Source organism: Heterodontus francisci, chromosome 8 (genome assembly GCF_036365525.1).
Source record: "Heterodontus francisci isolate sHetFra1 chromosome 8, sHetFra1.hap1, whole genome shotgun sequence".
Lineage (NCBI taxonomy): Eukaryota > Metazoa > Chordata > Chondrichthyes > Heterodontiformes > Heterodontidae > Heterodontus > Heterodontus francisci.
In genome coordinates, this window is record NC_090378.1 from 33,157,684 (window position 1) to 33,172,322 (window position 14,639).

The 14,639-nt window shown below is 42.0% G+C and overlaps 1 protein-coding gene across 8 annotated transcripts in view; it reads left to right on the forward strand.

Annotated features, from left to right (window-relative positions):
- The window catches only part of ptprfa (protein tyrosine phosphatase receptor type Fa), a 634,875-nt gene that overhangs the window by 492,649 nt on the left and 127,587 nt on the right, over positions 1-14,639 (forward strand). For 4 of the 8 annotated variants that reach the window (XM_068036905.1, XM_068036908.1, XM_068036910.1 and 1 more), the window contains 2 exons: positions 2,172-2,329; positions 11,350-11,462. In XM_068036905.1, the coding sequence (XP_067893006.1) occupies positions 2,172-2,329; positions 11,350-11,462 (271 nt within the window). The remainder of the gene's footprint in view (positions 1-2,171; positions 2,330-11,349; positions 11,463-14,639) is intronic. The other 4 variants (XM_068036906.1, XM_068036909.1, XM_068036911.1 and 1 more) reach the window with 1 other exon arrangement.

Here is a 14,639-nt window from a genome sequence, read left to right on the forward strand (position 1 = left end):
TTACCAAACCCCTCATAAATTTGAATATCTATCAGCTCTCACCTTATCTTTATAGTTTCTCTAGACTTTCCTCATAACTCATCCCTATTATCATTACCTCAAGGAAGGCACCCAAAACTGGGAGCAATATTCTAACTATGGCCTAACCAATGATATGCATAGACTTAGCATGATTTCTTTGTTTCCGTACTCTATGTCCCTCTTAATAAAGCATTTTTTGATTTTCATTTACAGCTTTATTATCACCCACTTTTAAAGATGTGTATCTGAACTTCTGAGCCTCTCTCCTCCTTTTGATGTTTTATCATTTAGTTCATATTTCTTCTCCATATTCTTCCTCCCAAAATGTATCCCCTCATATTTCTCAACATTTTCACCTGACATCTATGTACCAGCCTACATACCATCTATACTCCTGAAGTCGTTTACTATCCTCTTCACAGTTAACCATGCTGTTTAATTCCCTACACTCAAAAGGACTCCTATTACCCACTACTACTGTTCTCGTTATTCATGCTGCCGCTCTCCTTTTAATAGCGCAGTGGTTAGCACCGCAGCCTCACAGCTCCAGCGACCCGGGTTTGGTTCTGGGTACTGCCTGTGTGGAGTTTGCAAGTCCTCCCTGTGACTGTGTGGGTTTCCTCCGGGTGCTCTGGTTTCCTCCCACATGCCAAAGACTTGTGGGTTGATAGGTAAATTGGCCATTGTAAAAATTGCCCCTAGTGTAGGTAGGTGGTCGGAGAATTGAGGGAAGGTGGGGATGTGAGAGGGAAAATGGGATTAATGTAGGATTAGTATAAATGGGTGGTTGATGGTCGGCATGGACTCGGTGGGCCGAAGGGCCTGTTTTGGTGCTGTATCTCTCTATGACCACACCTGGGATTTTACGAGGCGGTGGTCACCCCGCCCACCGACTGGAAAGCTGGTGAGCCCACCTCCATCAGCCCTTGAAGTCACATGCTATTTTGCGTGTCTCAGGCAATTAGTTGTCTGAGGTTGTGGCTTTCACCCCTCTGAGGCAGGATGCCCTGCCTCCAAGAGCTGCTGTCCAATCAGAGGGCCAGCAGCTCTTTAGTCCCAGCAGTGGCCACTGCGGGTCTGCAGCAGACCCTGGACTCAGTCAGCGATGGCGGCCGGGGAATAAGGTGTGGGATCGGGGCTCGCTGGAGCCAATCAGCCAGGCCCGGCGAGGGGGGGATCATTCGCAAGGGCAGGGGGAGGGGTCTTCTAATTGGGGCAGCCCGTGTCACTTGGGGGTCCTCCGTGGAGCAGAGGGTGTCTGATCAGGAGGGCCCATACCCTACAAGCAGGCCGCCAAGTTATTACCGGGCGGCCTCCCCCGCTGGCACATTACCCATCTGCTGCTGTTCCAATACCAGTGGCGGTGGGAAGAGGCTGTTAAGCGAGCATTAATTGGCCACTTAAGGGGCTCAGTTGGCCTAAGGCCGGGCAACCTGCCACCTCTCCCTCTGCTGGTAAAATACCAGTGACAGTGGGCAGGGGACGGGCACAGCACTCCTGACCATCCCACCCAATTTTACCACCCAGCCCCCCACACCTTCCAGCCTGCTCCCAGGGGTGGGGATGGAAAATTATGGCCCACATTTCTTAACTTTCTCATCAAAATTTCCTACATGGAACTTTATCAAACACTTTTTGAAAATCTATATAACACGCACATCATTTCCTTCATCAATACACTGGTTATTCCTTCAAAATGTGTTATTGAATTTGTCAGGTACAACTTGCCTTTTACAAATTCACACCAACTTATTTAATTAACTCATGTTATTCTAGGTGAATTGTTAATTTTATCTCACATTATGACCTCTAGAAACTTACTGATGTTAGGCTGACTAGAGGTAGTTACAGTTGTGTTAAATTCACAGGAGAAGGTTGTCATTTCAAATTCTAGAGTGCATTCAACAGTCTGTGGAACTATAATCTAATTCCTGCCTTTGGGAGAAGGACAAATTTAGAAAAATACTTAACTTTAAAAGCTTTTTAAGTTAATAGTTTCTATTTATGTGGAGAACTGACACTTGTTTCATGTTATTTTAGCATTTGTCTTAAACTGGCAATAAGTAGACATAAAAGTAAAGTGACCTGAGTCAGTCGACTTAATGCAATAGATGTTAGTAATATTTCTTTTGTGTTCTTTTTCTCTTTAGCAGATGTACGCTGCCAGCCCCTACTCTGATACAATCCTGGTGGAGGTAACCGCTCCATCAAATGCACAGGATGATCCTGAGATGCTGTGGGTGATGGGACCAGTACTTGCTGTTGTGTTAATTATCATCATTGTCATTGCTATTCTTCTGTTCAAAAGGTGAGATGATCACAAAGTTGTGTGAAAATAGGACTGAGTCACCAAGATTGATGCTGAAACAATTTAATTTAACAGTGTAATCTCTCAAAAAGGACAGTAATCTCAAATGTTAATTCAAACTGCAAATTAATTGAAAGCTGCAGCCAGTTTGGGTTCTGCTAGGACCACTCGACTCCAGACCTCATTTATAGCCTTGGTCCAAACATGAACAAAAGAGCTGAATGCCACAGGTGAGTTGAGAGTAACTGCCCTTGACATCAAGGCTGCATTTGACCTAGTGTGGCATCAAGAAACCCCAGCAAAACTGAAGTCAATGGGAATCGGGGAGAAAACTGTCGACTTGCTAGAGTCATACCTAGCACAAAGGAAGATGGTTCTGGATGTTGGAGGCCAATCATCTCAGGCCCAGGACATTATTGCAGGAGTTCCTCTGGGTAGTATCCGAGGCCCAACCAGCTTCAGCTGCTTCATCAATGACCTTCTCTCGATCATAAGGTCAAAAGTGGGACTGCTTGCTGATGATTGCACAGTGTTCAGTTCATCAGATAGTGAAGCAGTCTGTGCCTGCATGCAGCAAGACCTGGAGAACATTCAGGTTTGGGCTGATAAATCACAAGTAACATTTGTGCCAGGCAATGACCATCTTCAACAAGAGACACTCTAACCATTTCTCCTTGACATTCAACGGCAAAATCCCCATCATCAACACCCTAGGGGGTCACCATTGACCAGAAACTTAACTGGACCAGACACATAAATACTATGGCTACAAGAGCAGATCAGAGGGTCGCTATTCTGTGGAAAGTGACTCGCCTCCTGTCTACTCAAAGCCTTTCCACCAACTGCAAGGCACAAGTCAGGCATGTGAAGAAGTATTCATCACTTGCCTGTACCAGTGCAGCTCCAAAAATACTCCAGAATCTCGACACCATCCAGAGCAAAGCTCACTTGATTTGCACCACATTCACCCCCTCCACCACTGGTGCACCATTGTGTGCCATCTAAATTATACACTCCAGCAACTCACTGAGGCTCCTTCAGCAGCACCTCCTAAACATGTCACAATCTTCCAAACTTCCCTAGATATGGGGGAGGTGCCAGAGGTTTGGAGAATAGCAAATGTGACGCCCTTATTCAAGAAAGGGTGTAAGGACAGTCCTAGCAACTACAGGCCAATTAGTTTAACATCAATGGTTGGTGAGGTTTTAGAAACAGTAATCAGGGGAAAAAATCAATAGGCACTTGGAGAGGTTTAAGTTAATTAAGGATAGCCAGCACAGATTCGTAAAAGGCAGATCATGCTTGACTAATCTTGTCAATCTGGGGCGGCACAGTGGCGCAGTGGTTAGCACCGCAGCCTCACAGCTCCAGGGACCTGGGTTCGATTCTGGGTACTGCCTGTGCGGAGTTTGCAAGTTCTCCCTGTGTCTGCGTGGGTTTCCTCCGGGTGCTCCGGTTTCCTCCCACATGCCAAAGACATGCAGGTTGATAGGTTAATTGGCCATTATAAATTGCCCCTAGTATAGGTAGGTGGTAGGGAAATATATAGGGACAGGTGGGGATGTGGTAGGAATATGGGATTAGTGTGGGATTAGTATAGATGGGTGGTTGATGGTCGGCACAGACTCGGTGGGCCGAAGGGCCTGTTTCAGTGCTGTATCTCTAAACTAATCTAATTGAATTTTTTGATGAAGTAACAGAGAAGGTTGATGAAGGGGATGCGGTGGATGTTGTCTATATGGATTTAAGAAAGCATTTGACAAAGTACCACATAAAAGGCTGGTTAACAAAATTGAGGCTCATTGACTAGGAGGGTCAGTGTCCAATTGGCTTGAAGACAGAAAACAGCGAGTTGGGGTATATGATTGTTCTTCAGACTGGAGAATGGTAGGCAGTGGTGTTCCCCAAGGGTCAGTGCTAGGGCTAATGCTTTTTTATATATATACAAATGACTTGGATCTTGGAATACAGAGTAGAATTTCAAAATTTGCATATGATACCAAACTTGGAGGAGTGGCAAACAATGAGGATGATATGAACCACCTGCAACAGTACATTGATAGGCTAGCAGAACGGGCAGATATGTGACAGATGGAATTTAATACAGACAATTGTGAAGTGATGCATTTTGGCAGAAGGGATAATATAAACAAAATGGCAAAGTTCTAAAGAATGTGCAGGAACAGAGAGTTCTGGGGTTGCATGTGCCTCGATCTTTGAAGGTGGCAAGACATATTAGGACATATTAGCAAAGCATATGGGATCTTGAGCTTCATAAATAGAGGCATTGAGTACAAAAGCAGGGATGTAATGCTGAACCTTTATAAAGCTCTGGTTCGGCCACAATTAGAGTATTGTATCCAGTTTTGTTCACCACACTTTAGGAAGAACGTGAGGGTCTTTGAGAGGCAGCAGAGATTTTCCAGAATGGCTCCAGGGATGGCAGATTTCAGTTACAAGATTAGGTTGGAAAAGCTGGGGTTGTTTTCCCTGGATCAAAGGAGATTGAAGGGAGATTTGATAGAGGTGTACAGGATTATGACAGGCTTAGATAAATTAGACAAGTGTGACAGAAACCACACCTGCCAAATGGAAACATATTAATTTCGTCATAGGGAACACTATTTGAACTCTTACTGGACTTGTTTAAAAAGAGCACAGAGCAATGGCTGAAAACATAGCTGCACATTTGCATTCTGAGAGACAGTTGCACAGAGAGACAATGGAAGTGCTCCCTGGTCCAATTAGCCAGATGGGTTTTGTCAATAGTGATGATGAAAAGGCATTGTCTATGTAAGAGCCTGCAAACCCCCCACTGAGTGTGTCTGATAATAAGCTTTGAACAAACCTCATAGGCGATGCGGTTTCAAACAGAGTTAGTCACATGACTAACCTGCCGTCCAACATGGGAATTGATTGAATTGTGCTCACAGTAAAGTTGAGGCAGACTGAGGAAGACAATTAGAGAGCTGTGAGCAAGGACTAACTGAGGGGAAGCTAAAAAACACTGTTTTAAAAGTTAAACCCTGTTGCGGCAAAACCAGGAAAAGGCCGAAAGGGGAGCCCTAGACCCCTTCCTCACCTGGTCATAACACAAGGAAATACTGTTCCCATTAACTGATGATACAAGGGCTAAGGGACACAGCTTGAAGGTTTTGGGCAAGAGATGCAGGGGGAATCTGAGGAAGAATTATTTTACACAACAAGTGGTAATAACCTGAAACTTGCAGCCCGTGATAGTAGTGGAAGCAGAGACAATCAATGACTTCAAAATAAAATTGGATGGGCACTTGAAGGAAACAAACTTGCAGGGCTACAGGGATTGAGCGGGGAAGTGGGACTTGGATAGCTCCACGGACACCTGGCATGGACTCTGGGTCGAATGGCCTCCATCTATGCTGTAAATGACTCTATGACTCTGTGCCCTATACCACCCAGAAGGCCAAGGGTAGCAGGCGCATGGGAACACAAGTTTCCCTGCAAGTGACACACCAGCCTGATGTGGAAATATATCAACATTCCATCATCGTCAAGGGTCCTGTAACTCCCTATCTTACAGCACTGTGGGAGTAACTACACCATATAGACTGCAACAGTTCAAGTAGGTTGCTCACCACCACCACCTTGAGCAATTAGGGATGGGAAATAAATGCTGGCCTTGCCAGCTATGCCCACATCCCATGAATGAATAAAACAACATGTGCTGCAAAAATTTTTGTATTCTAATTTATGGTACGAGTAATATTACAATTCTTCGACTCCTCATTATCGTTTACCTGGTAAGATGAAATGATCTTAATGCCCAATTATATCATTCTTTGTTAACTTCTGCATGGAAAGCATTTTGGGGTACAATGAGTTCTGTTGCCAAATGTAACCAATTTCTGGAATGTACTATATCTGGTCAACAACAGCAGCAACTTCGTAACGAAAATATCCCAAGGTGCTTTACGGGAGCATTATAAAACTAAATATGACACTGAACCACATGAGATGTTAGGTCAGATCACCAAAAGCTTGGTCAAAGAGGTAGGTTTTAAGGAGTGTCTTAAAGGAGGAAAGCGAGGAGGTATCAGGAGGGTATTCCAGAACTTGGGGCTTATGCAGCTAAAGGCACAGCCACCGATTGTGGAGTGATTAATATCAGAGATGCTCAATAGTCCAGAATTAGAGGAGCGCAGATATCTTGGAGGGTTGTGGTACTGGAGGAGATTAGATATAGGGAAAGGCGAGACCATAGAGGGATTTGAAAATAAGGATGAGAATTTTAAAATCAAGGTGTTGCTTGGCCAAGAGCCAATGCAAGTCAGCAAGCACAAGGGTAATAAGGTGAATGGAACTTGGTGCGAGTTAAGACATGGACATCAGAGTTTTGGATGACCTCAAGTTTAAGGTTGGTAGTATGTGGGAAACCAACCAGGAGTGTGTGGAAATAGCAAAATCTAGAGGTAACAAAGGCATAAATGAGGGTTTCAGATGAGCTGAGAAGGGTAAAGTCAGGTGATAGGGAAGTGAAAATAAGCAATCTTAGTGATGGCACGAATGTGGTCGGAATCTCAACTCGGGGTCAAATATGACACCAAGGTTGTGAGCAGACTGGTTTATTCTCAGACTGTTACCTGAGGACCAAGAACGGGACAAAGTAAATGCAATGGGTAGCCAATTTGAACATTGGTGAAGATTGAGATTCAAATGTAATTTTTCTGAATGGGAATTTCAGTGTTGAAAAGGCTGACTTATGACTGTTCGCCTTGTGTTTTGAACTTTATACCACAGAAATAGCCATACAAGTTTTCAAATAACATTTCAATATGTTGTTTTATGCTCTTGATGCCATTACATATTATGTCACAGCAACTAATTTGTAACATTATCTGCTTCCATAACTGCTTATCCTGCTTGTCTGTTCCTCACTTTAGTTCTAATGTTTCTTTTTGTCTTTCACTTTCTCACCTCTTTCTCATGCTCACTGGGCTGGATTTTATAGAGCCCTCGACGTCAGGATCTGTGGAAGGGGTGGCATGAAGAATGTCCCAGATGAGGCCCGCCACGGACCTCAACGCCGGCAGGGCCTGGCCCAATATTGGCCTCATGGCAGCCCCACTGCCGTGTGGCGACAGGACTACCATTTAAATATTTAAATAAATTAACTTACCTGAATAAATGAGTCTCCCGTTGCCTCCTGAAATCTCGCAGCGATCTTCACCGTGGCGGCTGACACTGCCGTGCCTTTGGATCCCCATCTAGGGAAACGAGGCGCAACACGGTGGGAAGGGGGGAGAAGGTAAATTTCTTGGGGTGGGGGAGGGTTGGTACAGGGTCAAATAAATGTCATGGGTGTAGGGGATGGTGGGAAGGGTTATAGTTTAAAGTTTGTGCAGTTTGTTGGGCGGAGTGCGGAAGGTCAGATTTTGATAAGTGTTTTGGGGTGGAAGGGCAATTAATTAACTTAATTGCTATTGTGGAGAGTGGAAGAGGGGCAAAAGAAATGTATTTATTTATTTTAATTCAATGTCACTTTAAATATTTAAATGTCCCGGTAGGGCTGACAGCCTTTTAAAAATGGTGTCAGTGCCTGCGCACAGGCAGCTGATGCCATTGCTGGGGACAGACAGCCTGCCCCCTCTACGTGATCGGGGGAGGCGGCCCACCCTGGCTATTTAAATGAGCTGCCATGCTTGCAATCGTGGGGGTTCTATGGTGTGCGGCCTGCATAGGCGGCCACCATTTTTCACCCATATACAGATTTCAGCAGCGGGCTCATAAAATACAGCCCACTTTCTTTACTTGTCTGACTATTTCTCTTTCTTTCTCCAAGTTAAAATGGGTAGATGATCCCCTTTAGATAAATCTATATAATCTTAGTATGATCCAGTTAGAGTTGATATGGCAATGTTTGAGGGCTGCTGTTCAAATTTTTTAGAAGAGATATTCCTACATATCAACATAATCCTTTATCTGATCTGTTCCTAGGCATTTTCCTAGCTATTTTTGCCAGTTATGCCAGCAAAGTTGCTATTAATTGAGCCATTGAAAGATCCTTTTTCAACTTTTTTTTAAACTTTACTGTTAGAAGGAAATATCCTGAATTGTTACTAAGTAAGATAGACTATCTGAAGTGCCATCTTAGGCTGAATTTTCCAGGCCCCATAGAGACTGGCATAGAGGCAATCTTGCTGTGGGGTCTGACCAGCACTACTTGGGGACAAATTGGTGGTGCCGCTGGGATCGTCCCGATGGTGGACGGGCCTCCTGCTGAGGCCGAAGCCTGGCAGTTGCCTGGAGGAGAATCTCCTGGCGGCGCGCCAAGAGGCCATCTACGCCTCCTTTAAATCCCCCACTTCCCAGAGCCGCGGGTATCAGAGGGCCACAGCCGCAACCACAGACAATCCTGCAGAGGGGTTGCCCCTCCACATGGATGTCCTGGCTGCTGTGGCCACACATTTTTTTTTTTTACCATTTTAGAATTCTTATGAGGGCGCCTCCATTTTGTTGTGTCTTTGCATTCTCCTACCTACAATGGCAGTGCCCACCTCTTTACTGTGGGTCCTCTGATTGGGCCTCCAGATTCCCTGGTCTTCCCGCCATCCTTAATTGAATGGGGCTGCTGGAGATGGCTTCTTAATTAGCTGCCTCCGGTAAGATCGTGACCAATGTTCTGCAACAGCTGCTTCCGGGTTCCCAGTCCAAAATATAGGCCAACATCGGGATCACAAACCAACTGGGAAAATTCAGCCCCATGTTCCCTGTTCCTTTTAATCAATCAAGAGCACTTCCTATTCTGTAAAGATAGCTTATTTGTTTTATTAATTGTACTTTTTATTTTATTTCAAAATATTTGAACTATTTCATATGACCACAGCCACTAAGGATGACATCTTTTCTTCTCACCAAGTTCCCTGGCAGGAGCTTAATGTTTTCTAATGTTATAAACTGCTATAATTTCATAATGGAAGTATGCCACTGGTCAGTGAGAAGGTTAACTCTTGGCAAATGATATACAATAATACACCAGATTTGGAGCTAATGGGAAATGATGATGTAGAAAATGTGCTACATGTAATGGTATTCTGGTATTTGACAGAGTTAAGCTTAAGATAAACCATAACGGAAATAATACATGAACAATTTTATACAATTGATTTCAACTGATGTCTCTCTGCCTCCCAACTAAAGAGAGGAGGCAGAGGGAGAAAATTCTGCATACTATTTTTCAAGTGGAAATAAGGAATAACCACTCATTTGATTCTTTTCTCTATTTTTGCCATCTTACGGATAAAGTAAGCAGGAAAGGTAAGACTCTCAGTAACAGTAAAGTTGCTTTAAACTTGATACTCCAGACATGCTTCCTGTTCCAGCAAGATGAGTTAATATTTTAGGTGGAGACCATGGGCTGGATTTTGTTCCCAGCCTGGCGTCTGATTGCATGGGGATGGGGGGAACCGGAGCATCAGAACAGCAGCGGCCGCCATAGAACCTGGTGGCAGGGAAGCTCCGCGGCAGCCCCTCCGCCACTCTGCAACAGACCCTGCTTTCCATATGCTAATTAGATGTTTGCATTAATTTAAATGTAACTCTCAGCAATCTTACCTTCATTTCTCAATCTTCAGTGCGACGTGCGGCACTCGCGCCTTCACTTTCCCGTCTCGGGAAAACTGGCGCCACCAAGGTGGAGAAGGGGTCAACTCTACAGTATTTGTATAGGGAAAGGGGTCAACTCTGCATTTTGCTGAACAGTGTGCAGGGCTGGCAGCCTTTTAAAAATGGCACCAGCATCTGCTTCCGCCCCCGCCTCGTGATTGGGGGGAGCAGCTGCCATGAATATGCTAAGTGGCCGCTCACCACAAAATTGCGATGGCTCGGGTCCCACGCGGGACGGCCGCAATTTTCTGCGGCAGCAGGACAACAAAATCCAGTCCTATTTGTCAACATTTCTGATGTTTCTAACCAAAACATATCTGCTGTGAAATTCCAGCATTTTCTGTTTTTATTTTTAGTTTCTTGCTTTCATCGGTCTTTGTATTTAAAATTTACAGATTTGTTTTGCATAGGTAACTAACTGGCATGTAGAGGGTAAAGGTGGAAACTGTTGATATAGTGGTAAAAACTGTACATTATTGCAAGCCTTGCTTATGAATCATGGCATATATAATAATTAGCATGACAGATTTCTGACTACAATTAATTTACTTATATGTATTTCATTACAAAAATGTTTTCCTAATTGAAATACAAATGCTATAAAAGACAGTAATACAGGTGGCTTGCTATGATACTGCTGTGTTTTTCCATCACTTTCAAGTGCAATACTGGTATTGTAAAAAGGCAGTATTTTAGCTATGAGGAGAGGTTGGATAAACACTGATTATTTTCACTGGAACGACGGAGGTGGAGGGGTGACATGATAGAGGTTTACAAAGTTAGGAGTGGCATGGACAGAGTGGATAGTCAGAAGCTTTTTCCCAGGGTGGAAGAGTCAGTTACTAGGGACATAGGTTTAAGGTGAGAGGGGCAAAGTTTAGAGGGGATGTGCGAGGCAAGTTCGTTACACAGAGGGTGGTGAGTGCCAGGAACTTGCTGTCGGGGGAGGTGGTGGAAGCAGGTACGATAGCGACGTTTAAGAGGCATCTTGACAAATACATGAATAGGGTGGGAATAGAGGGATACGGTCCCCGGAAGTGCAGAAGATTTTAGTTTAGGCAGGCATCAAGATCGGCGCAGCTTGGAGGGCCAAATGGCCTGTTCCTGTGCTGTACTGTTCTTTGTTCTTTGCCTTTATACCTCTAAACGTATGGTGTGCAATGCACTGAACAAAGCATTATTCAGTATCTGCTGCTTTGACCGAAGAGAAGTTTTCTAAAAAAAATTAATACATGTAGCATAATTAGCAGAAATAATGTATTTTACTATGAAGCAATAACCTGTTTTCTGTCTCAGATTCCAACATTGTGAGTCAGCAGTAGTTTGTGGAAATCCGCAGAATTATATCACTCGTTAATAATACCATGTGTTTGGTCCAGGAAAAGAGCAAGCTCTCCATCAGCCAAAGACGATGTTCCTGGTGGAAAAGACCCATTGCTGGCACACTCTTCAGACCCTGTAGAAATGAGACGTCTAAACTACCAAACTCCAGGTAAACATTTGAGTTTGAAGCTCAAAGAAATCACTCTTAGATTGTCTCCCAGCTAATGAGAAATCCATTAAAATCCAAATTAAAGGGTTGTTTATTTTTGATACTAAGTTAATTCTATATAAAATTGGTTTCTGCCATTCTAAGAACACATTAAAAGGTTTCAGTTTTGTTCACTTTCCTTTATAATTCCTCTACCTAACAATATTTTATTTCCTACTGGCCATGGTGAAGTTACATTTTTATGTTCATTTCAAAAACTCAGTTACAATTTTTTTAAAAGTTGCTTAAGGCACAATCTAATGTGGTACTCAGACATCCAGGCAGAAACTGATCTCAATCATCGCAGCAGTTCAGATAGCACAATTTGTCTTCATACCTTTTGGCTAAGGAAGAGAAATATCAGCTAATGAATTGCAGTTATGAAATCATAGTAACTGCAGAGAAAGAATATATGTAGCTATCCATATTACAGCAGAGATAACTAGATGGTCTTTTCTCATTATTTATTATCTTATGACATAAGGAACAGCCTTATCCTTCAGAAATTTTGGGGTGAACCCCATCAATTCAATCCAATCTGAATCAGATGACACATATTACAAAATTCTTGCCCAGATTTAACAAATCTTACAGAAATAATATGAGTATGGGTCTTTTCTTCTGAATGATTCGATTTTCCAGAAAAGCATCCAAAAATGAATTCATTCTAGAACTACTAAAAATTCCAAACCAGTGTATAAAGCTTCAAATGTCTTCCATTATAGCACATAACTCATGATAATATGCAAACGTTTAGTTCCTGTGTGCTAATTTGTGTACTTATAAATGATGTAATTATCTAATTATATCAGTCTTTACACAGAGAACAAAATTACATGAAATAAATTTGAGCTCTGAAGCACCCTTTGTTTATCTGCTGATCTTCATATACGACAAAGTACTCAAACTGACAATCTGTTAAAATTAATATAGGAACTGTATGAATAAATATAATAATCCAACTTCAGTACATTTCAGGTCATGTAAAAATATAAAGTAACTCCCATCTTTTTGCAGGAGAGAGGAGAAATTATTAAAGAAGATCATGAAATCTTCATTTTGAATTCATGATTAAAGTCCAAACTGGATGAGCCTGACCCATATCTATCTGAATGGCTTGATTATTATAAGTTATATAAAACAAACTTCGGATTGATGTATTATTACTCATGATTGACAGCAGTGCCAACTGTTGAGAGGAGGATAACATGACATCATCAGAGTTGACTTAGAATACTAAATTTCTTTTTGACTATTTAAGTTCTAAACCTTCACAAAAGATGATTTTTTTCTCACTATCACTCTCAAATTACCTCATTCATTCACTCACTCATTCAAAACTGGCTTTTCACATCTTCAAATCAGAGGAATGGAGAGCAACCAAAAATGATAGACTATGAAAGAGTAGGAAAAGATTTAACTTAAATCCACAAAGGCAAATGTCCCATGACACATATTCCTATGTCCTTGTGCTCCCATAATGTTATAATCCTAGTTATATTTTTTAATACTAATAATGGCTCTAAGCACCAGTAACCTGACATTATGTGAAATTAGCATTACTTCTGAGTTATGGAATAAGCGAAAACAGGAGGATGTGTTGCATAATTAAACAAATAAATAATTATAGGGTAGCTATTGAGCAGTGAAATCCAAGCACTTTGGACAAATAACAGGATTCCAATTTAAAGAATTTATACATTTGTAGCACGTCATCATGTCTGGTCCACTTGAGGTTCTAATTCTGCCTCTTGTCCTAACAAATATCTCAACTGATAATGTGGAGGACTTCAGACTTAAAATTATCTTTACTTTGTGTAATTGGTTCTTATACTGCCTAAATATCTTACCTACACAGATTAAATTGATTTGTTACATAACAAGGCAATATAATTTCTCATGCCTCAGGAACTTTAAAAGTGTTTTTTCTCCATTTTAAATTTTTCTGTTCTTGTTATAAATATTTGCGTCATACATTATTCTCTGGCTGAAGGCAGCCAAGTGATCTGATTTCCTGGCATCTCCCAGTGGAGCTATTGAACTAACTGTAGAGTGTGACTCTGATGGCTCGTGACAAAATTTCTCTCACTTCCTGTAGAAGTGTGCACTGCCTCTGATTAGCACCTCATGATGTCACATCTCACTGTATTGGGAGTTATGAGTGGAAACAGTGCGATGGTCAAGGATCTCATTGTTTTCATATTGCACTGGGGTCTACATCCAAGTGATCAATCTGGTGAAAATATAGTACAAATCAAGGCACACTACAGAGAAACATGTGTTTTGTTTCACAACAATGTTGAATATTTTGCTCAAAATTGGAGATAGTGGTTGCCGATCACATTGTCAAGAGAGTAACTATCCTGTATTTTGGCAGTCAAAGTGTTAAGATATAGCGGTTAAACTCTTTTCAAAGGACTATATAGCATGTGCAGCATTCATTAATATGGTCTCATGGACTGAGACAAAATCCAGTTGTTTCACAGTGACAGTGAACTGTGTTTTACAATGGACATGCTTGACAAATAGTTTAGGTGTCAGCTCAAAAAAATGAACTGTCAAGTTTTAAATTCTTTTGATTACAGAGTGGTGGAATTGAAAGCAACAGAGGATCTCAGACAAAAGACTTTTGTAGTCAAAACATTTCATAAGTTTTTCTTGTACTATATGAGCTATGACTTGGCAAACAGCTATTTCTTTCTTCTGCAAATGTTGTTTACCAGAGAACTTGAAATTGGAATATCAAGTTTAAATGTCTTTATGTACCTGTGTACTAATGAGAACAACTGAAGAATTATTAAAATATTTGCTGGCTGACTTCCACATTTTTAGTGAAGTAGTGTGCTCGCCAAGGTTAGGAATGTCTGTACCAGAAGATGCAGTGTTTTCTGTCGCTTTGTAACTTTTATGCTGGTATAAGCACGTTATTTAGAATCATTTTACACTAGTCAGCACATGCCAGACTATAGCATTACACATTCACTTTGAACTTGGTGTTGGAAATGCCTAGATTGGAAGTTAGTTTTGAGGGCTGTTGGAATTGATGATAAAATCTACGTGGATTGATGTGTATATAAACCTGCCTGTTTTTGACTGTTTGTGAAATGGTCACTAAATTGGACAAGGGGACCCAAGCCA